This window comes from Pseudopipra pipra, chromosome 7, assembly GCF_036250125.1.
Source record: "Pseudopipra pipra isolate bDixPip1 chromosome 7, bDixPip1.hap1, whole genome shotgun sequence".
Taxonomy (NCBI): Eukaryota; Metazoa; Chordata; class Aves; order Passeriformes; family Pipridae; genus Pseudopipra; species Pseudopipra pipra.
This window is the reverse complement of record NC_087555.1, coordinates 31,955,982-31,979,310: the sequence shown is the minus strand read 5'-3', so window position 1 is coordinate 31,979,310 and position 23,329 is coordinate 31,955,982. Positions and strand designations below refer to the sequence as shown.

Genomic DNA, 23,329 nt, shown 5'->3' with positions numbered 1-23,329 from the left:
TTTTAATGCATCCTAGAATTATGGTGGCCAATGGAGTTACCATTTTTAAACCCAAAATGTACAGTGTTAGAAGATTTTTATAATTTTCAGCATAAAGTAACTACACATAATGATATCTCTGTTTCAAGGGAAAAAATAATTCTCAATAGAAATTTGGGGTTTAATCACAAGGCTTGTTGGGTTATTTGTAGAGTGAATTAGAGATGGATGGAAAATATCTCAGTGGACAATCATCCTGCAAAGATAAGGTTTGATCAAAAGAGTCTAGAAGATTAAACAGATTTTTACACAGTTTTAGAAAAGGGGAACAGAATAGTTTATATTGGTATTGGAAGATTTTCTTTAACTTTCTGTCTGAAATTAATTTTGACTTTTGCAATTTAGTAAAGTAACAAAATATTACTTCTATGTAATAAAACTAAATTAAATACTGTAATAGGGAAAATGTATAATTTTGCTTTAGTAGTAAGAAATGTAAGTAATTCAATGCTATTAAAACATTTCACTTAATTTTTTCCCAAATTTAATTTTATTGTAGATTATGGCATTTTATTATGATTCTATTCTGATTTCTAACTCCCCTCATCCTCTCTTTTTTTTTTCTTTTTTTTTCTTTTTTCTTCCTCCTCTCCATCCCCCAAATTAGCAAATGGAATTTGGTCTTCCTAATTCATCCCTTTTGTATTTATGTAATGTACAAGGGCATTAATTGCTCAATTAATTTAAGCATTCAATCTCGTTAATTTTTAGTAGTAAGTAAGTACCTAATCTATTGAGGCTTTTTTGAATATCCCACTTACTTCCTAGTTGCATCTCTCATGGCTAAATATCTGTGAATCTGACAAGACTTCCTGGAGTAACAAGTTTTTTATTCCTAAATATACCACTTGCATTTTTGTAAACTGTTGTTTATATTATAAACTGTGTTTGCATATTAGTCCCAATTCTTTATCAGTTATTTACCATTGACAGGAGACTTTCAGTGAACCATTTGCTCTTACTGTACCTCCATGTTTTACGAAGTTATTTGAAGAATAGCCATATGACAACTCCCAAGAAGAAAAAAATCAGTCTTGCACTTGAGGTTTTAACCATGAGGCTACACCAGGAATCCTTTTGCTTTTTCTGGACACCCTTTTGATTTACACCTATATCAATATGAGAGCTCTGAGTTCCCAGATTAGTCGTCTGTTGACCAAATTTACACCTGACTTAATCTGTAAAATGTTGATGGATTTGTCAATATACAATTACAATGTATTTATATTTCTGGATTCATATATTTTACTACAAATATACATCAAGAGAATTTTAAAGATATGAATCTTAATTTTTTTTTTTTTTTGCTATGCAGGTTGATCTTTGATACAAATGGCACTGTTTTCTCCTTCAATTTCAGGTTTCCTAAGTATTACAAAGTAAGCCAAAAGTTTTTATATGCAAACTCTGCTAGAACATGTTTTCATGGGTGAGGAGTTCCTAGAGTAATTTGAGTAATTTTTGCCACATTAAAGATATGGTGCAATGGCTAGAGAAGGGGAAATGCACGTTTCAAAATCTAAGCTCTAGTCTTGCCTCTTCCCTACCTAGTCTGTAACTTTTATAACTGCTTTCTTGAGCAAAATGGTGTTAGTGACAAGCATGAGTAGTACTGTTTTATGTTAGTGAACTGCTTCTGAAACACAAATCAGGATCTTTGACTGGGAGCTGCCATTAGGATTTAAATTCACTAATACATTTGTGTAGAGTTGCTCCAGAAAAACTTCAGGAGTAGGGCATGCCTTCCCTTTGAACTTTGAACTGTAGTCAGAATATGCTTATTACTTTGTTTTTCACTTCATAGTTATATTTTGCAAATTTTCTCCTTGCAACACTGGTAGGAAGAAATATTATGTGGTCTAATTAAGTTGGTCAGAATTGCAACAACTTAAAAGCTTTCTTCTGAAGGTGTGAAATTCCTCCCCACAACCATAAAGCCATCCTAGAGACTCATGCCTGGCTTGGGGCTGCTGCTCAGGAAGAGGTGGGGGAGGAGGGTCCTGCAGGACCCTCTGCCAAGCCAGTGGAGGTGGTTTGGGTACCTCGGTACAGCCACACAGGCACCTGGTGACTGTAGTAGCCACCTGAGTCGCAGTTTCAGGCTATGGCATCTGAAACACGTTTGTAGATCTCTGTTTCTCTTGGAAACTTGTTATTTATGACTCCATACATTCTTAAGTGATTGGGAGGGGATGTCACAGGTTTGAAATCACAGCTCCTGTGTTCTTCTGTTACAAACCTTCCATTCAGACACTCTTTAATGCTGTCTGCGCGTTTTGTTGGTTAATGAGAGGTGTTTTTGGAAATACAGTCTTGTTCTCTATGCTTTTGCTGACATATCTACACGAGTATTTTAATAAGTCTTGTAACTTTCCTGCTGGAATATATTTGCATCTATTTGTATTAACTCAGTGTTTGCATTGATTGTTTTTTCTAAAACAAGACAAGGAGAGGAAAACGAGTATAATTTATTCACAAAGAAAATAGCCTTTCACTGAAGCAGGTATTAGAATGTAATGTGTTTCTGAATACAGAAGGTGCCTGGAATTTTCCTTCTTTCTTAAGAAGCAAATTTCAAATATTCAGTGATTTAAAACCATAATTTAAAAAGCATTCAGTACAAAACCACATTCTGTCTGTTTTTCAGCTTTATGTGACTCAGAGTGGTTTTCCTCTGGAGGAGTATTTTTAGTTTTTGCTAGCCCACAGATCCACTTATAACACCAGTGAGGAACAATCATCTTAACTTTTCTTGGGTTTTGGTGACATTACTTTGATTTTTAAATTCACCTTTATAATTTCAAGGATTTTTTTTTTTAGCCCAGTTGCCAGAGCTTTAAAAGGAATCAGAAATCCATAATCAGAGTATATTCATAAGCTCTGATTTTTAAAAGCCACTGACAAGCTCTCAAGCCATGACCTTGCAGCTTTCATGAACTCATCAGCTTTGGGCTGCATAGAGACTGTGGGTAATATAATGGGAGAGTTTTTTTCCTCAGGTTATAAAAGCCTGAGTGTTACAGTTGCTGAAGTTCTAGGCTGGAGTTTATTGTCACTCTTTTGATCTCAGTCAATTGACTTCAAGGCAAAAAAATCCCAGACGCTGTTTGTAGGAATGGGTCAACTGGATGTAAGAGATGTAAGGGCCCTCTTATTTTATGGGAATGCTTATAAATAGCAATCAAGTAGTATTTACATCTTCACTGTGATGTGCAGTAATTCATGACACAGTGAAAAGGGCCATATAAAATACAGAGAAAACAAAACCGATGCAGTTTTTTTCTTTGAAACTCCACCACTGGAGCAGCAGCAGACTTACTGAACATAAAACTCACTGCCAAAGGAAGAGATGGGATCTTTGCTGTGCAGTAATGACTGTACCTCTTTGTGATGGTCTGTACAGCAGCAGCATCTTGTGATATAGGGCAGTTAAGTCACCTGATCACCAGGACTTTATTTAAAAACACTTTTTCTATCCTTACTTTAGCTGACCCTGCACCTCCCAGCCCACCTCCTAGTGCTCTGGAGTGTTTAACACGTGGCACATGTGCAGTGTATGGCATCTGGGGATGTTCCCAACAACTGTTCTAGCCTGAGGGAGTGGCTGGCCAGGAGACTAACAAACCACCAGGGTTTCTTCAAGAAGGAAAGGGAGAATTCCACTCATATGTAGTATTCTCCACTATATTCTTTTTGCAATATGTCCAGCCCTTTTAGTCCTCTAGCAGTTTCCTGGCTTACTGGCTGGCTGTCCAAAATTGGTATTACATATTAGTCTGCCCTGTCAACACATGTGTTATTAAGTCATGATGCAATGCAAGCTGTAATGATCAAATAATACTCTGATGGAGTTGATATTCAGTTTATGTGGAAGATAAAATAATTATGGTATGCTTTGACTCATGCACCCAGCTCTCGTGTGTGATGAAGAAGATGGAGGAAATTACAAGGAGTCTGTAACATAACATTTCAGTTGAAAGATGAATTAAGGTAATAATTCCCTAAAGAACTGATTGAGGGCATAATTCTATTGCTTTCTGCAGCTATTTCACCCAAGCCTTAAGTGCTTTCCCTGTGATACCATGAGGTGATTTTTGGTAAAAACAGTACAAGAAACTACCATAAGTACCATACAACTTAATTCCTTTTACCCATATGGAATCAGTTTTAGTACCAGGCTCCAATTTCAAAGATACATCCTATTAATGGCTATAAAAGAACTGTTTCTTCAGACAACCTAGTGAAATGACTTTTAAACAGTAACTTACTAAAAAAGACTTAAATAAAATTGGTGTGGGCTGTAGTGAAAACTGGTGAACTAATTAAATATCCACAAAGCATCAATACTATAAACCAGTGAACCAACATTCAAGAATAATGCTAAAAGGTGTGATCTAGTGCTATAAATAAGAGTTTTGGTATTGATTTTAAGAAGCTTTAGATAAGAATCAGTGTATATAGAGCCAATTCCCAAACTCTGACCCCAAAAATGCTCATGTTTCCAATAATCCTAATTGATTTATGAATACCCAACAACAGGCATGCATGACCTTTGTGAAACTTATGCTTTAGTCCATTAAAGTGATACAACTTCACAGTGAATATATTGTGAGTGAATAACCAAGCTTCAGCTAAACTGACTGCTAATGTCTTTTTCCTTCTTGATTAATAGTGGAACTCCATCACCATGGATCTCATTGAAAACAAGCTGAAAGTAATCTCTATTGAAACATACCCATTCAAACCCTAAATCATTAGAATTCTTCAGCTTTGATGGCAGCTCAATAATTAGTTGAGTTTCAAGAGACCTGTGCCATAAACAGCATGAATCAGAACATGTCTGCTTCTAAGACTATTATTCGTATTACTATAGCACCTAGAAGCCACAGGCAAAACCTAAGTCTCCCTGGGTTATGCATTGCCCAGAAAAAATAAGATCCCAAGCCCTACAGAACACAGCCAAGGCAAAGGCAGGGTTGGCAGTAAAGACTGGTCTATGGAGGTAATGCAGAACAATAGGTGTGGGGGTACATAAGATGCCATCTTGGTTGCCCTCTTTGCTTTTTCTGTGCATATGCAATTATTAAACAAAAATAAACACTGGCAGAGGGCAAAGAGGTAAAGGGAGAGGGCTGACAACAGCAGGGGTACAGAAATTAGGGAAATAATAAATTATAGGAGAGAAAATAGGTATGTAATGGAAAGGTAAGAGCAGAGATGGTGTGAAGAGAAGCGCGGGAATTGCTGATTCCTGATCTGAGAGAAAGCAACTGTGTAGGCATGAACAATCTTGTAGCTGGGTGTCATGCAGGGTCCTGCAGGTGGTCCTTAGTGTCATGCTGGAAAGGAATCATAAAATCAGCAATGAAAAGAGATTGAGTCAGTTAATTTAGACAATTCTCCTACTCTAGGAAGCACCAACTGTACTTGTATTGCTCCTGACAGGCATTTAGGCAATAATGTGACATCTTTTAAAAAATTGAACATTGTTTCCCTATCTGCTCCCAGTTTTCTTTCCTTAAGACTAACTGATCCAAGGCATTTTCAGTTTTCCTTTAGACCACTTGCTTGCCACACCTGTGATTCTCTTTGTTATGTGTCTGCGTTGCTGTGCATTCCTTGGCCTTGGCTCTTCTATTCAACAGCTGCCCTGCCAGTACTGCCAAGGGCAAATGAAAATGAAGCAGGAAAGATAGTTTTGTAGATGTTGTTTTAGTTCTATACAGATTATTTTGTTCTCTACCAGATGACAGTGCTGGAAGCCCTTCTGAGTCAATTTAGGTGACATTCACTGCTCTCCTATTGACAGGCTAGTTAACCCATTAAAGAAAGAAATTAGGCTTGTTTGACATGATGAAGTCTTGACAAATTAATGGCAACCATTAGTTGTCATCTGTTTTTTGTCTAGGTGTTAATTGGTTTGTTTTTTTTTTCTAAAAATTTTATTGTAACTTCAAGAGAAATTGTGTCTCTTCACTGGTGGAGGAGTCAACACAGCCATGGGTGATAGAGGAATGTGGAAACACTCAATACTCTCTATTCCGTGGCTGGCTGGTCTGTAGTTGCTCAGTCCCATGTCATCTTTCTGTCCCTTTCTAACTAGTTCCCACGGTGGGCTGAAATCTTAGATCTTTGTCACTGCTATTAATTACGCTCACCCTCCAGTCAGAACTGACCTTTCTTGTGAGGTTTGATGCAAAACATACTAAAAATGATCAAACACTCCTCTCACTATGTGCTGACAGCTTTCCTTCTACCTTGCAGCCTCTCGAGACCCAGGCTGACTAAGACAGTGCTGGGGCACTCTCTCCTGCCAGCCATGCATTCCCATCCCTGCGACAGCCCCGTGTTCTGTGATTCTACTGAGCGCTGGGACATGAAATCTATCTGAATTAGCAAGCAGGCCAGCCCAAGTCTTAGTGTTTCACCTGCTTGGGTTTGAGGTTTAACTTCCTTACACGGGCCATGTTCATGGTGCCTTGAGTCAACATCTGCCTTCACAGGTTCAACTGTTTCTTTCTTGCTGGTTAGAAACCAGTTTCAGATAGTCTCCTTTATTCATCCTTTAAAACAAAAACCGTTTTAAACCCCCTAATGGTTTGGCTTTTGAACACGGAGTAAACTGTGTCCCTATGGTCTCCTCTTAAGTTCTCCTTTTTATGGCCTCCTTTGCTGAGTTCTGCTAAAACGGGTACTTGGGATCCCTTTCACAGCCTCGGGCTTCCCGAGGTGAATGCCTCGGTGCAAATCTGGGTTGTGATGCCCCATGACGAGCTTCCTAGGCCGGGGCCGTTCCCGTACAGATGGGGAGATGCGCCTCTGGCCGCTCGCTGCTGAAACGCCGCGACAGGGCTGGACGGCGGCGGCGCTGGACAGCGGCGGGACAGCTCCTGCCCTGCCAGGGGAGCTGTGCGGGACCAGCAGCGTTACAGTAAACCAACAGCACAGCTGGGTTCCTTTCACCCGGTCCTTCCCTTTACCCCCCATCGCGGCTCTTCCCAGCCTCCGGCGGGCCAACAGCGCCCGGGGACCTGCGGGGCAGTAGCGGGGCGGTATCTGCGGGGCAGCATCGGCGGCGCGGCCCCGCCGCAGCCCGGCCCCGCCGCCCCCGCGGCGGGGGCGCGGATGGTCTCTCCCGGGCCGGCGGGAGCGGCTGTGACACCTGCTGGCAGCGGCGGGCCGGCCCACGGCGGGCGGGGCGGGGGGAGCGGAGCGGGGCGGGCGGGCACAGCGTGCCCTGCGCGGGGCGCTCCGCGGCCGCGCCCGGCGGTGCTGCGGGGCCGCCCCCGGCGATGCGGGGCACGGCGGGGCCGGGCGCCCCCTGAGCACCGGCGCGCCGGGGCACTGCGGTAGCGGCGCTGCCGCGGCGGCGGCGGCTCCGCGCCCCCCGCCCGCCCGTCCTCCCTCTTTCTCCTCCTCCTCCTCCTCCTCCGCCGCGCCACTTCCAGGGGAGGCTGGTGTCATGCGGCTGGCGCCGAGGGAGGGGTGCCCGGGGCCGCAGCAGCAGTAGTGAGAGGCGCCGAGCCGAACCCCTGCGATGACAGCCATGAAGGAGCAGCCGGCGCACCCGGGCGGCAGGGGGAACCCGCCGCCGCCGCAGCCCGACCAGGTGCGACCCGCGGCGGGAGGGGCCGGGGATGGACGGGGCGGGGGGCGGCCGCCGTCCCGCAGAAGTTGTGCGGAACTGGGGAAAAGTGTGGGGCGGGGGGACGGACGGGGGACACGGGCGCCCTCGGGACGACTCGGCGGGGGGAAAAGGGAGCCTCGCGGAGCCGTCTCGGAGATGCGCTGGGGCCACCCGGAGGGGACCCAGCCTTGTCCGGCCCCGCCTCGGAGCTGGGTTGTTGGTCATCATCCGACAGCCCCGGCCCCCGGCGGCAGCGGGTCCCGCGGTAGTTTGCGCTCCGCTTCCCCGCGAGTTGCGTCGTGGGGAGACGAGATCCTGCCCTGTTTTGGGCTGCCCAGCGTGGGGAGCAGCGGGGGCACCGGGGGATGGGGCCGGAGCTGCCGGTGGGGCGGTGCACTCGGTGGCGGCGCCGCGGGACCGCGCTCCGCATCGCCCCCGATCCACTCAAGGCGCGGAGGGAGCGGTCCCAGGAAGCCGGGGAGGGTGGGTTCCCGGGAGGATTTCGGCAGTGCCTGGGCAGCAGTCACGTCCCTTGGCCCGACGGTGCCGGCCCGCGGGCTGGCAGGGCACCGGTATCGCTCGGTGCCGGTGTCGCTCGGTACCGGCTCGCTGTCGAGTCTCGGGCGGCGTCCGCAGAGAAAGGATGGTACCGGGGAGCAGCCGAACTTGGCTGTCATCATCACAAAAGCGAAGTTTTCATTACCAGATCGCTGTGTCTGATGCTCCGGGGCGACAGGGCGAACGCAGCGGGAGGGACGGGGCTGGCCCCGGGGGGACCCTCCGGTACCGGGTGCGGGGCGGGGGCCGCTCACCTTCCCCCGGTTCCCGGCGGGTGAGGCCCCCGAGGCATCGTTCAGCTCTCTCTCGTGCCCAGACACATTAAAATGCGCGAACTCCAGCGGTACTCTCAGATTGAGGGTTGTTGTTTTTTTTTTTTGCATATTGTCCGTGCGCACCGCTTTCTGTTCGGAACTCCGGCACCCTGAACGGGCTCGCAGGACGCGGTCAACCGCATTTCGCATTTTCATTCGCGCTACATCCATCCATCCACAGAGCTTAATTTTCCTCCGGTACACTGACACTGGGTGAAAAACGCCAGCAGTGAAAGCTGCTGGGCACAGTTATGCCTTAGGAAGCCCGGGTCTGAGTATCCAGTCCTGCACACACACCCAGGCTGCACATTAAGCTCTGAGTAATCCATCCAGTATCAGTGAACCCATTCATTCAAATAAGTTTAGAGATGTATGCTTTTTGCTGAAAAATGTATGCATTATGGCACACTTTCATGTAATGCTGATAAAATAATATATTTGAATTTGGGAAGCCTTCTTGAATAAATTAATTGCCTAACTTACATTACCTGAAATAGATCTATAACTTCCCTCAGTGCTTAAATTTCATGCAAATAGCAGAATTTATGGAAAAGTCAAGATCATTTTAAATAGTCTCAAAGGTTCACAGAGCTCATAAATTTCAGGGACATTGTTTTGCTTTAGAGGAATACTGCATTTAGATGTAATAAAAAGTACTTGAACTTAACTAATCTCTATTTCTTCATATTCAGTTCAGACATGTTGAATTGGCAATTGTTCTTGGAGGTGGAAGTCTTTTCAAAGCAGGCTTAATATTGTGTGACAAAAATTACCAGTTTGACTGCTTTTTTAGGTCATAATGAGGAACAGAAGTAAGTTATCAATTTGAAACACACTAAATACTAGGAATTTATCCTAAATATAGAAATATTATTACCTGAGTGCTCTGGAGTTCTCAGCCTCTCTTTTGCTGGTGGATAAGGCATGCACTGGTCTGACCATGGGCCTGGCTGTTTGAAGTGTAGATGTGAAGTCCTATATATTTGTATTAGGTTTTTCCATACCAAGTTTGCTTTTCTTGATTAAAGTTGATATTGAATCAACTATGATTGCCTGTTGTCTTAGGTGCTGGGGACATCATTCAGTGTGTAACATCATGGCATAGAAAATGTTGCTTTCAGTGGATGGCAAGTCTTTCTATAGCTTTAAATGCCAATAATAAGGATGCAGGCCTGAATCCGGCAGTGAGCTCCATGCAGAGCAAGGCCAAGGTTGTGGGTCTCTGTGAACACCAAGGCCACCCATACAGCAGCCAAGATCCACGTGGCTGTAGCTACCTAGGGCTTGACCACAAGCTGTGTCTGACTCCAGGTTTGTGCTGGAAACCATTCTTTGTGCAGCAGTGGGGTGTGGATGGGATCTTAACAGAGAGTTATTATAGTTTCAAAGTTTTTTGTTGGGTTTTTGCAGTTTGAGAGTTGCAGCTGTGGTGGGTGCTGTGGTGGGCATGGGGAGAAGAACAAACAGAGGTTCATATGTTCACCCTGCTTTTCCATACCCTATGGCACTGTCACAGGCTGTCCTATGTGGAAAATGCAGCCTCCTTAGGGCCTTCAATAAATCCAACTCCATCTGGATACTCATGTTTAACATTGCATTTTGCTTAATGGGCTTGTGTAGATTTATAGTGTCACTACCTGTGACACCTGTAGTTTATTTATTTATTTTTAATAAGAAGGCCCCTGGGACCTGAGAAGAGTTTCCTGGTGTAGCAGGAGCAGCAGATCTTTTCTGGTAGAGAAGTGGAAAGTCCTAAAAAGAATAAGGAATTACACCAGGATTTTCTAAGTGCAAATCTCTTTCCTGATTTCAAAGTCTGGTTGTAGCGATACCTCTGAGAATAGTCATACCAAAGTTGATGCATTTCTGATAAACTTATAGGCTTTTGACCTGAGCTGTAATTTCAATTACAGCAGGCTAATGCTGGGACTCTCCACTTTAAAACAAAAGTTTGGATTGACTGACTGAAGCGTCCGTAGCAATCAGCCAAAAATAAGTTGGGTACAACTTCATATCCAACACTTCCTCTAATGGTATTTTTTCCAAGGCATCTAATAAGAACCTCCATTAACAGTGCTATTGATGTTTCGCTGATTGGTTTGATAAATTAGCAGATTTATTCTCAACTCATTGCTAAATAATTAGTCATATTTACTGCAAAAACTACAGGTTTATGTTCAGATGATATATGTGTAGAAAGGAAAATAGCTGTAAATTACTTGTATTTCTGCTAATTTCTGGAAAGCTCTATTGAAGTGCTCAGACTTCTGTCACTTGAGTGCTGTGACAGGAATGAATGTGGCTCCCTTAGTTCCACTTACAGAGTACAAAAATGAATATTTTTCATCTTGTAGTTTTTAAGAACTGTCCCGGGGTGTTGGACAATGATGTTTAGTGATCCTTTTTAGAAGGCACAACCATTTGGTAGTCACTGGACACAACATATTTGAGAAATATAATGTCCCTGTATGACTAGCTGGTTGATGAATGTTGCTGTCTTTGCAGATGAAAAACTGAGATAATTCCTCTAGGCATTACCTTTGTGAGGCTTCAGTCTGTTTACAAAAAAAACCAGATGATCTACACCACCTGGTGCTACTTGCTGATCTTTGTGTGTGTGGAAGACAGACCTTTGAAATTTATAATCATTTTCTCCTGAGCCTTTTTTACTCTCCCAACTTGATGTCTTTTTAAAATTGATTTTAAAATAGAAAAAAAAGTGGGTGGTTGTTTGTTTGTTTTTTTTACTGTATGTTGTTTTAGAATCTACTAGGTTCTGCTTAAAACAGGTAAGGACAAATGAAATCAGACTGCACTGTGTTGTACTCAATAAGGACATTATTTGGTAAACATTTAAATTCCATGCTCAGGATACAAACAAGGGCAATTGACTGCTGTTTGCTTGACTGTCTCGATTTAAGGAGTTGAATTTTTCTCTGTCTCAGGACCAGTTTTTGTGGTCAGCAGATAACTGACACATTCTAAAAGTACATCTGAACAAGGCAACAATCTGTGTTTTATTTTCCAGTGACTAAGACCAAAATAATTTATGATTTTATGTCTTCCTTCATTGCTTTACTTGTTTTCCCCCCCAAAAAGACTCTGATCTTGCAGTGGGAAAAACACTGATGGATTTCTGTGTCTGTCCAGAGCAGTGTTCACCTTAACGAGGTTTCATCAAGGTGAAAGGGCTCTCCCCTGCCCCTCTCAGGTCATTTTGAGCTTGATAGGTCAGGGAGAAACTTGAACTCTTAATCATATACACACAACAGTTCCAGTAACTTGAAAGATTTAGTTGGGTGGTCAAGACTTTGTCCCCTGCTCTTGTTTGTGTTCAGAGTTGAGTTCAGGTTGAAATAAGTTCTGTTCTAGCACTTAATCCAAAGTGACTTTGCATTTTTCCTGCTTACCAATCTAACAGAAGTTTTAACTTGTTTTATTGTGGCACTCTGTCCAACATACTGGCTTGCAAGGTTCAACACAACATCAGAAACAGCAGGTAAAAAATGCCAATAAAAGTGGTGAAATAAGGTTATATTATTATGCCCAGAATATTTCTTAAAGAGCTATCATTTGAATCTTAGCTTTAACTTTTAAATTCTATTTCTTACTCTATATAGATGCCATACTGTATCTGTGCTGAATCCAGGAGGAAGGATTACAGACTTGTGATATCTGTTGACTGTATGAGCAGGAGCACAAGAAGCTTATATGAAAATATATTAACTGTAATAGTCTGGAATATTGTTCAGGATTCAAGTTCTAGAGGAAAGCACAGGATGAGTAGTCTTTCAGATATTACATGTGGCCTTAATTCATTTTCTCTTTGCCTTGTGACTGTTTCAGTGTAGTTCAGTCATGTACCCGATTGTGGTGATTGGCACAAAAAGCCTGGAGCTTGCCTTCCATTTTCATTGCATTTTTAGTCTTCTGCTCTGAGCTCTGTGGAACAGGGGTGAGTAGAATCTTGTTTTTTAGTGAAATGCTTCTCATGTTAATTGAGAAGCATCACCGTGTATGACACCTTGTAACTAGTCTGTGTATGTACAGGGTCTCGGGTAGCTTGAGGGCGCAGTCATACACGTTTTTAAGTGGCTTCATAGCACATAAGTATTTCTCTGTGTATCTCAAATTTAGAGTGATGTGTGTCTCTTCAGAAAGTCGCTTTCCTAATGCAGAAAAATTTACCAAGAGCTTTCCAGTGTTTTATCCACGCTCTGCCCTGGGAACCAGCCAGAAGCACAACCACGAAGTCTCTGCCAGTGGATGCAGGGGCAAGAGAATCATGCTGATGCTCTTTTCCTCCTGGTCCCCTCCCCTCATGGTTCCCATGCCATTTTTTAGTGTGTCTTGCCTGCAGAGCAGCATGTGGGAATCTGTGCAGCATAATACAGCACCTGATTTTTTCAGCATTTAGAGGCCTCCACTTCCAGGTGAATTAAAGGGATTACTTAATGCAGTAAATGAAAACTATGAAACAGAGCAATCTTTTTGGTTCTTCTGTGTTAAAGTGAATTGCAGGCATGCTGTAGGTTACAGATATTGAACATGCATATTGTATTAGCTGTTTTAAAAAATGCTGTCAGTGTTTCTTTACAGCATCTTCCAACTGAAAGAATTGCTTCAGGCAAGCTGTTTTTGATAATTAACAAGAGGGAGAAACTCTTTAAGCAAGCAGAGATGTTGTTTGATGTTATTCTTGAATTGGAAAGCCATCATCTTAGCATTTTTTAATAACTTGGGGGCATTCAGAGTTTACATGCATGTGTTACTGAGTCACAAACGTGAACACAGACTTTCTTCCCATAGTGCTAATAAGGATGAATGTACTGTAAGATGCCTGGAGGGGTGTTGTGGTTTTTGTTGTTGTTGTGTTCTGTTGTGGGGTTTTTTGAAACTAACAGAGCTTTGAAATGTGCCTGACATACGGAAGGAATTGTAGGTGTGCAAGACTGTACTTCATATATTATGCTTTCTTTAACATTACAACAGAAGACATAAGTAGGCTCACCTGCTGCTACACCTGCCTTGTCCTGCCAGCAGGGACCTGTAATTTGTTGACGCTGTCTTTGTAACTCATATAAGACCTGCGTCGTATTTCAGGTCAATGCATTACTCACAAAATCTCAGATGTCTCAAACTCTGTCCCTTTCCACTTTAATCATGCACTTCTTTTACGCTCCACTCAGCTGCATCGAATAATGTTCATGAATATAGGATAGTAAAAAGAACAATGCTGATGGTGACTGATGATGATAAATTACTGTATTTATCCATTAGGAAGGACACTGGATGACCTACAGATCTAAGGCTGAAGCTAAAAGACCTTTTCTAATCTTTCTTAACACTGTTGGCAACAGCCACAAAACTTATTATGTATTATTTATGTAGAGAATCTGTAAATAGTTTTGACCCATTCTAAGATAAAACAGATAAGATAAAAGCCCTATGGCATTGGGAGGATATTGCCTCAGAAAATCAATTAGGAAGTATTAAACAATGTGATAATTTAAAGAAAATAATGATTCTTTGAATGGTTTTGGGGGGTTATTTTAGACTGTCTGGGACAATATTTGCAATTTGCACTGCTTTCAGGAGGAAAAAACCCACATTTCGTAGCTTTTCAGAAAACAAACTGGGCAAATGTGAGAGTTTTATTTTTGAGAATATGGGGAGAATTCCAAATGCCAGTGGGAAAACCATTAAACTTTTTAGAAATGCTGGGCAAGTGCAAGAAAGTAAATCAAACAGTGCCAGTGCGACTCATTATTCGTTGCCCATGTTTGTTCTCTCCGCTCCTGACAGCGCAGAGGCTGCTGACCTCCTTTCCTCCCTTCCCATCCTAAGACCTCAGAGGCTGGTTAAATCAAAGCATTTAATATATATCAGGGGACTCTTTCAGAGCAAGGATTTGAGCCCAAGTGCACTTAATTAGGAGTAATGGTGTGCTGCAGTTTTGAATCTTACAGAAGAGCTGTTTAAATCGAATTGTCTAATGACAGTTGTAAATAAACACAAAATGCTTATAGAAATTGGGTGACCTGATTTAAAAACCGTGCAGTTCAAGAAGATCTTCTTGGTAGTTCTTGTTGGAAATGCCCTTTTAGCAATTCCCTTATTTGTGAAGAATGGTGCAGGATCCTGGTGCAAATAGCCACACAAAAAAGATCCTACTGAAAAGTTTAGTCAAGGGCCTTCTTGTTCCAGGGCACAAATAACTGTATTGGGTAATTAGATGTCATAAAGCGTAAATATAAGTTTAAATCTTGTGGTAAGAAGCCCACAATGTCAGAAGACTTCGAAATGGGTGGGTAGCTCCAATTCAAGGACATTAGTTGCAGAAGGTTCTTTTTTTTTCAGTACAGAGATTCCTTGTATTGTAGCACATCAAAGATATGTTACCTTTTGGTCCCTGAGGTGACTGAAGGTATTGCTATATCTTGGTCCATTCCTAAGTTGCTTATTTACGTGGATTTTCTCCCTGAAGTAAGGAGGATTGCTTATGTGAATATTGTCTGCAGGACTAATCATGTAATTTGCACTGTAATAATTTTTATTATATCTTGGGGGAAAAAGTCCTTTAGTATACAGTAAAATGGATTGAGCTGCAGTTCTTGAGATGTATGAAAGGCAGTTATCAAAATGTTGTCACAGGCCTCCAAGGTTTTTGGTAGTAATTTTTCAGTTTTGTGGAATGTTTTCAAATTCAAAAGGACAGAACTATAATGCTAAAATTATGTGTGAGACTCTGAAAAGTTTCCTGAAGGCGGTGTCACTTTATACAAGTTGTTTGTTCACCTGTTAGAAGAAAGATGGGGTTTATACCTATGCATGGTATATACATTTTCTTGTATTTCAGAGCTCTCTCACTTCTTCTTACCTTCAAGTTTTTTTATATTTTCATGTGATTCTCCCTGTGATTCCATGTGATAGAACAGGTTGCCCAAAGAAGTTGTTGATGTTCCACCCTAAAAGTGTTCAAGGCCAGGCTGGATGAAGCTTTGAGCAACCTGGTCTAGTGCAAGGCTGGAACTAGGTGGTTTTTAAGGTCCCTTCCACCCCAAACCATTCTGTGTTTCTCTTCTGTACCTTTTTCCCCCAGCTTCTCATCCTTCATATAATATACACAGAGTTTTCCTAAAAATCTTTTTCCAAAGGCCCCTCTGCCTTTACAAATGTCCTATTTCTCTTTATAAGCTAAGCAACATCATGTCATCTGTTTTCTCACTTTTATTTCCCCATTGCTAATCATTTGAAGAATGTTGTCTCATGTAAATGTATGCCTGGCATTTGCCAACAGCAAAAGAGGAGTCTCAGAACAGAAAACAGTAATATATACATATATAATGGGTTTATGTGTTTGGATGCTTCCATTGTGATCACTGATTTCATTACGTACTGGGAAACCTTTATCTTTTAGGTCATGGAAGAGAATAGAGTAAGCAGGAGGGTCATGATCATCTGTGTCAGCTGCTTGAATATGGTGTCTTTAGTGGAAGAAATGGAAAACAGACAGGCATTTGATAGAATTTTATTTTGTTCGCATAACTTCACACTTTTAATTTCCTATCTCATAACATTAATGACATTATTATACAGTAAGCTTGCAGTTTAAAGAATGCACTGGTCAGAAAATGAAAATTGAGTAATCCATTTGAAATACATATTAATATGTCAGGAAATCTGTGTTCTCACTTCTGGTCTCTATTTGTAGTCTAACCATAAACAGACACTAGCAGAATGTTTTGGATTTCATGGTAGGGGGCATGATCTTTGTACAAGAATTTAGGAAAAGGAGGGTCTTTCCTTTTTTTCTCCTGCTATAGTTATCTGCAACTTAGAAACCCCCTGCTTATTCAAAAACAGGAAAAACTCCAGGAGAAATTGCTTTAGTGTACTAACTCTGTGAGCAGCACAGCCTTGTGCATCAGATCAGGAGATGTCATTTTACTTTTTTTACATCCTATACACCAACAAAAGAGTCTGCTATAGCTGTCTCACTTCATACAACACGTGGAGAGATCATAGAATCATAGAATCATTTAGTTTGGAAAAGATCTTTAACATCATCAAATCTAACTGTATGATTGATAATTTCTGAAAGAAGCATATGCAGGGCCATGTATCATGTCATTCAGTGTTTAAAGAAAAAGTAAACTACTTCACTGAAAATGTCCTTTTCTTGAAATCTGGTTACTTCTCTTATTCTGACCTCTTTTCTGAATTGTTTTTACTTAGGGTAAAAATAATATGGTGTGGATTTATGGATACCATAAAAATATGGTGTCCAGCCTAGCTGGGGTTTCAGATTGGGCTGGATCTCTTTGTTCTAAATCCAACCAACCACCAAAATAACAACAAAGCAGAACAAAGCAAAAAAGCACCAACCAACCAACCAACCAACCAAAAAAAACCCTCCAAAAACCAACAAACCCAGAAGAGGTCTCCCCCTCAAAACTTTGTGAGTTTTCCTCTTTATCCTTTGCTTCATTCAGCTTTTCCTTTATTAAATATATTATTTGTGTCTAGGAAACAAACAGTCAAGTACATTCCTCTTAAATCTTGCCTTATTTCTGAGTGGGAATAAATTCCTGTCTAAAATGTAAGCGAGACAAATGCAATGAAATGCCAGCTTTTGCTTTTCTTCATCTCACAGGGTCCAGCAAAGCAGACTTGATAACTTTTCCTGGGATGAAATGGTGCGTCAGTAAAGGACATTTTCTTTTCCCTCTTAAAAGGAAGAATAGTTTCTGCCAAAGTAATGCATTGAAAGGGTAAAGTAAATAAATGTTGCTGTTAATATCTTTTAAGGTACTGTAACTTACAGAGTTGTAATTCTCTTAATTACCTATTGCATTTCTTTTTGTCAGATATACTTGTCCCACCTCCCCTGCAGTGGGGCAGGAGAGATCCTGATTGAGTTTGCTTATTGCTCACCTCTAGATGAGGGAATGCTTCCACTGGAATAATATTCTGCAAGTGTTTGCATGGAATTATGTCCTTTGGCACTCCCTTGGCCTGCTGTGCATTCAGTATTGCAGTGCCATAACTCCTGGGTAAGCCCACAGTAGCATTTCAGTTTGGATCAAAAACGTACCAGTGAAACAAATCCTGATTGTCCCTGCTGAACTTTGGCTTGCACCCTGGAGCAGCTTCAGAGTGTTTCAGAACTGGATTCCTTTAGGATGAAACTAAGCAAGCTGATGTGCTCCAGGAGCACCCTTGGGGTGCTCCAGCTGTCCGTGGGTATGTGGTGCCCAGGATCAGATTAGAACTGGTCCATGTAACCCCCAGAAACACAGAACTTGTGGAAATCAGGTCCTTAGCACATGTGGCTTCTCTCTCCAGTTCTGCTGCTCTCTCATTGTTACACAGCTTTAACAAACATAGAAAGTGATGCATAAATGCATGTATTTAAAAGCAAGTATATGATTTTAGTTTGTTTTTCACTTTTTTTTTTTTTTTATTGCAACACTGGATTTGTTTCTTACATGTTTGGAAGTATTTGGTTGCTATTTTTCAAAAATACCAGCCTTTGTTGCCTCCCCAGTCAAGATGGAAATACACTGACACAAATGAATTGGTTGCAGGTGGTGAAGAGGTCTCAGTTTCACTAGAGAGATGCTTGTGAGGACTGCTCAGAATATTGAGTGTGGGAGAGAGAACAGACAGAAGGAAAGAAAAGAAGTATTTCTGGAGGTTTATAGATCATACCATCTTCTGTAACTGAGATTTTTTTTTTCTAGTACTAAATAGGTGGATGTATCTGAAAGAGTGCCACTAACTTGGGAGAGGATGGGGATTAGTAAATTGGAGATTAAAAGCCCTTGTTCTGTTCTTGGTTGGTTGCAAAATTTTTGTGTGACTTAGGTGGGTCAATTTCAGAAGTATCATCAGAGTTTGAGGTGTGTTGTTCCAGGAATTTGAAATGTCAGAGTTGTCTGTGATGGACAAAAATACCTCCAGTGTATTTGAGATTAGTTAACACTTGGGAAAACCTGGCTGCCTTTTCAAAGTGTTGTTGAGCAATACAATAGAGAGGTACACATATGGTGGTCTGTTAGTAAGGCAGTGGTTGGTAGTCAACGCGAGTCTAAACTCACCGATACCTGTGAATTCATGTGAGGAAAACACTAATATTTAGATTTAGGAGTATGCTCACAATCCAGAGGAGTTGCAGGAAGATGGTGTTATTGGTGGTTTGCTGAGGTTTGGGATTTCTGCCCTGAAGGCAGGAACCTGAGACGATGAAACAGTGATCACAGTGGTTGTCATTTAAGGTGCAGTTACTGCTCCCAAAGTGTCACACTTCCATAAGACTGGGTTTGCTCTGTCAGTGGAGCAGCTCCACTGTGCTAACACATGTGCTATTCCTGCTGAGGGGTTATGGCAGTTTGTTAATACTCACCCTCAAGAACATCTATGCAGCCTGGAAGTTCCAAGTGGAAGGTTTTCTGTTCATCTCAGTAAATATTTCTTCTGTGCTTGGAGTTTCACATGAGAAAATTTGTGAAATCCTGAAAAAAAAAAAGACTATATTAGAAAATTAGTTTAAACTGATTTTGTTGTATGATGCATTCTCCATCCATTATTCTAGAAAATACCCTTAAATTGTAAGTAAAGGGCATACTTTTGAATGTTGGGTATGTTTGAGTATAGCTTTCAATGATTGGCTCAAAAGTGGTGAACTGTGCTAACTTTAAAGCAGCATTTTATAAAAATAAGTCTATGGTTTTGGGTAGAATTAGTATTCCCTGTTTGTCTGACCCCAGCAGATATGGGCTGTAAATTCCTGGCTGTTCTCACTGCCTGCACAATCCCATGTGACTCAGCTGAGCAGGATAGACTCTTAACCACTCACCTGTTTTTAAGTGATCTATGGATGCTCAGGACCCAGACTGAGTGTTGCTTTCATACCACTGTGAGTCTTTCCATCATTTCTAGGAACTTGAACTTGCACTGGTAATAAGGAGAAGAGAAGCAGCACACAAAATTGTTAGCAAACTGCAAAATACAGGAGAAAAACAGCTTTTTTTTTTTTCTTTTTCCCTGCCTGTGTTGCACCAGTACAGTATGGAGTAATGAGCCATAGTCACATTTACATGGAAACGACTTCCCTTAATGAGGGGAATGGCATTATCTATTTGACTGTAGTGGATTTCCATTAAAAGCAGGCCTTCACCACATTCACCATCAAAAATATGTGCTGGCCTGAGCTTGGTAGAAACAAGGTACATAAGTAGGAGGGATGGATGAGCTGGAAATCTCTGGTTTTGACCAGTTAAGGGAGAAAACAGACATAGTGTAGGAGCAGAAGTGCCTTCCAGGTGCTGGTCTGTGTTGCATTCAGGTGTCCTATCTTGCACAAATCATAACGAGAAACGATAGGTACAAAAAATGAAAAAAAAAGAAAAGAAAATGAAATGAGGAACATATTTTTTAAGTCAGGCAATTTAACCCTTGGACTAGATATGCTGAGGTAAGTTTTGAACTCTTCACCTTTTGATGTCTTTGAACAAAAAATGGTTTCCAGAAAGATGCCCAGGGAAAAATTTTTGGTCCTTGGATAAAGGCAGTATCCCAGGGAAATGTAATGGCTTGTAATCTACAGGAGGTGAAGTGATGGGGATGTCTTGGTGAATCAATGATTTACTAGTAGTTTTACTATTGTTGATAGTTGATATAAATGAACTCCTGTGAGAACCTCCTCCCCACCTTTATTAGAATCATCTCTCTTTTTTTTCCCTTTCTGCTGCTTGACAATGACAGAAAGTTGCTCCTTTCCTTTTTATAAGCTACTGTAAATCTTTGTTGTAATAGCAAAGGAATAATGTGTTATCTTATATCTGAGCTAAAGAGAACTTTTCCTGAAGAGCTGCAGACTGAAATATGAAATTCTGCTGGTTTCCATGCAGCACTTGACAAAACTTAATCTATATTTTCTTTTGGGACAGAAATCTGCAGCTGTGACTAAGAAAAGGATTTCAAAGTCTGTACTTTTGCTGCATGTGGTCAGCATTCATCCATGACCTGACCTTAACTCCCATTCCAGGGCCTCGATCTGGCTGTCAGTATTATGCAAACTTTTTTATTTCTTTTTTTTTTTTTCTCTTTTCTCCCTGAGAGCTCAAGAATTTTAATTATATTGCATCTCACTTACTATAAAAGTTGGTGTGGTTTTTTTTCCTTTTTACTGCATGGGCTATTGCAGTGAAAGCGACTTGATGTGTGTCTTCCTTATGAATATGTAATATGGTGGTTCAGTTAAAGCAGGCACAAAAATACATTAACACTTGTTTTGTAGCTTCAGCAGGTACACGTTTGGCTGTCCAGATGAGTAATGTCCACCTAGCTCTAGTGGAGTGACTCCATCTGTTTGGTGTATCAGTTATTCTGCAGCTCAGGGAGGTATTTTCCTCCCAGCAAGTCTTGGTATATTGGGACTTGCTTTTGAGACCGAGCCAAATCTAAAGCATTGTTTTGCCATATTGTCTCTCTCTTCCTGACCCTGCACAAAGTCTGTATTTAAAAGTATTTGTAGAAGCAATGCTTAGTCATTAAAAATGAGTTAATTGTTTCTACAAAGGCTCTTGGATTTAGCTGACAAATTACTGGGAGGCTTTTGCCCTTAAGGGGTTTCTTGAGGTTCTTGGTGAGGAAAACGCTGTGCTTTGAGATTAAATTATTCAACAAGTGTTTTTTAATGTAATTAAAGCTTCTAGCATTTAATGTTTTATGTATGCAGATTAAAAATGAAGGTTGCTTAAATTACGACAAAGGGAAGTTTATTCACACTCAACAGACGGTAATGTCTCTTTTGTGACTGGTGGAACACTGTTGAGCCCACTTCATTATATTGAATATTGAACCATTATATTAGTGCAATTTTTTCTAAGTGATGGCGTTGTTTAAAAGTGGGCAGTAGAACTTGATGCAGTACAGCCCTTGCTGTGCTAAGTAGTGCAGAATATTTATTTTTCCGTCAAGTATCTGATTTATAGACAATTTTTCAGCTTGTGTTTTTGAAATGTCCAGGTGAGCTATACGAAACTCAACAGGATCAAGAGGCAGAGCAAAGTAATGATTTTCTTGTTGGAAAGTAATAGTCATGCCAGTATAGCATGTAATAACAGCAGGTTTTACAGCGTGGTGCAGAACAGCAGGAATGTGAAACACATAGGTTACATAAATTATCTGTGCATACATTTCTGCAGAATTCTAGGTTACAGTAACTCATTGATTTATTTTTTTCCGTTCTTTTTTCCAGTTACTTATAGTTTCAGTGCATGAACTCCTTCAGCCCTTTAAAAATGTTACCCATTTCTTTCCTCTGGAATGAGTATCTTATCCTTTGGATACATATACTTACTGTTCAGGAATCAGTGAATGGTCTCTGAAATCTAACAGCAGATGAAACCTCACCAACAGAGATGGTGTGTTGCCTTCAGTTCATTGTAGTAAAGCTGCAGCACTGTTTTGTCCTGAGAAAAGTCAGGCTTGTTTCAGTTCCTCTAACAACTCATTATTCTGATTTGTAATTGTCCATAATTTTTACATATTTTATATGGATACAAACAGAGGCACACACACACATTGTCCTGTATGTCTTGTGTTTTCATTTCTGTACTCATCAACCTATATCATGTGTTGTCACACTTGCCCCTCTGATTCCTCCACAGTTTCAAAAGTTAAAGTCACCAAAGTTGCTCACAATTATCTGTGCAAAGCATAGAATAGGCAATGTGTCGTTTCGGGTTAGAAAAGCCCCAGTAGTTGGAGAGAGGCATGTCAAGATTGTAAATCCTTTAAATTTCATGGGCACTGGAAGGCTTTGCAAACCCATCAAGTGGTAACTCCAAAATATCTTCAGAGGCCCTTCATCAGTTTCCACTGTCCTGCAGAAAGCATAGAAATAGGTGTTTCTTAATCAGCAAAGGTTTCACTTTTTTGTTTCACTGGGACAGAAACTTCCAGATGATATTAGTAGATTTTTTCCATGTGAGAAAAGATTCTGCCTTTTGAATGTTTTTTTCCTACCTTACATGAAGTCTTTTTTTTTTGACCAGGTTCCATTGGAGAAAGGGAATGTTACGATGGAGATAACAGTTTCATGTTACGAATGCGTTTTCAATAATAAGTCTCTTCCAAGTGGACCTCGATGAACCAGTGACACTGCAAAGTGTTTAGTTTGGGGTTTTTTTTCCCTTTTTGTTGTGTGCTGTTATTCCTGTCCATGTGACTCTTTTTGCTACCAAAAAAAATTTCTTAGCCATTATCATATGAACCCTTCATTCATTTACGGATTAAGATTTTTAGTAGTACTTAAGAAAAATACTTCTACTTTCTGATCATGTTACAGTCTTCTGAGACTTAGAGGTATCTGTAGCTTACCTTGAAGTGTTTGGAAACAGCTCTTTGTTATCAAGATTTAACATCATTTGGGAAAAATCAGAAGTTAGTCAGCTTTTAAGATAGTGCCCAAAGGCAATGCATTCAGCATGCAGCCTTCTCTGATGTTGGTGAAGCATGAAATTTAGGAGTCTCCAGAAGTTCACCTCAAGTATAGAACTTCTAAGTAAAAACAGGATGGGGAGGCTGCCAGGAGGTTAATCTGGGTGAGGGTGAGTTGTTTTTACCAAGGAAAGCCTGCTCCTTTATGGATCTCTAAACCAGGGCTCTTGGTACAGAGGCACAGAGCTCTGAATCTGTCAGAGTTGCTGAAATATCCCATCTTTTCTGGTGTACAAGTTTGTAGGACCTTTCATTATTTCTTTTCAAAGTAGCCACTGAT

General features: G+C 41.1%; 1 protein-coding gene across 2 annotated transcripts in view; it reads left to right on the top strand.

Annotated features, from left to right (window-relative positions):
- The window catches only part of DPP10 (dipeptidyl peptidase like 10), a 480,022-nt gene that overhangs the window by 206,392 nt on the left and 250,301 nt on the right, over positions 1–23,329 (top strand). Inside the window, exon 1 of one of the 2 annotated variants that reach the window (XM_064661526.1) lies at positions 7,379–7,648. The exons of the other annotated variant lie outside the window; for it this stretch is intronic. Within the exon in view, the coding sequence (XP_064517596.1) occupies positions 7,577–7,648 (72 nt within the window). The 5' untranslated portion in view covers positions 7,379–7,576. Of the gene's footprint in view, positions 1–7,378; positions 7,649–23,329 lie in introns of those variants that run through there. 2 annotated transcript variants of the gene reach the window in all.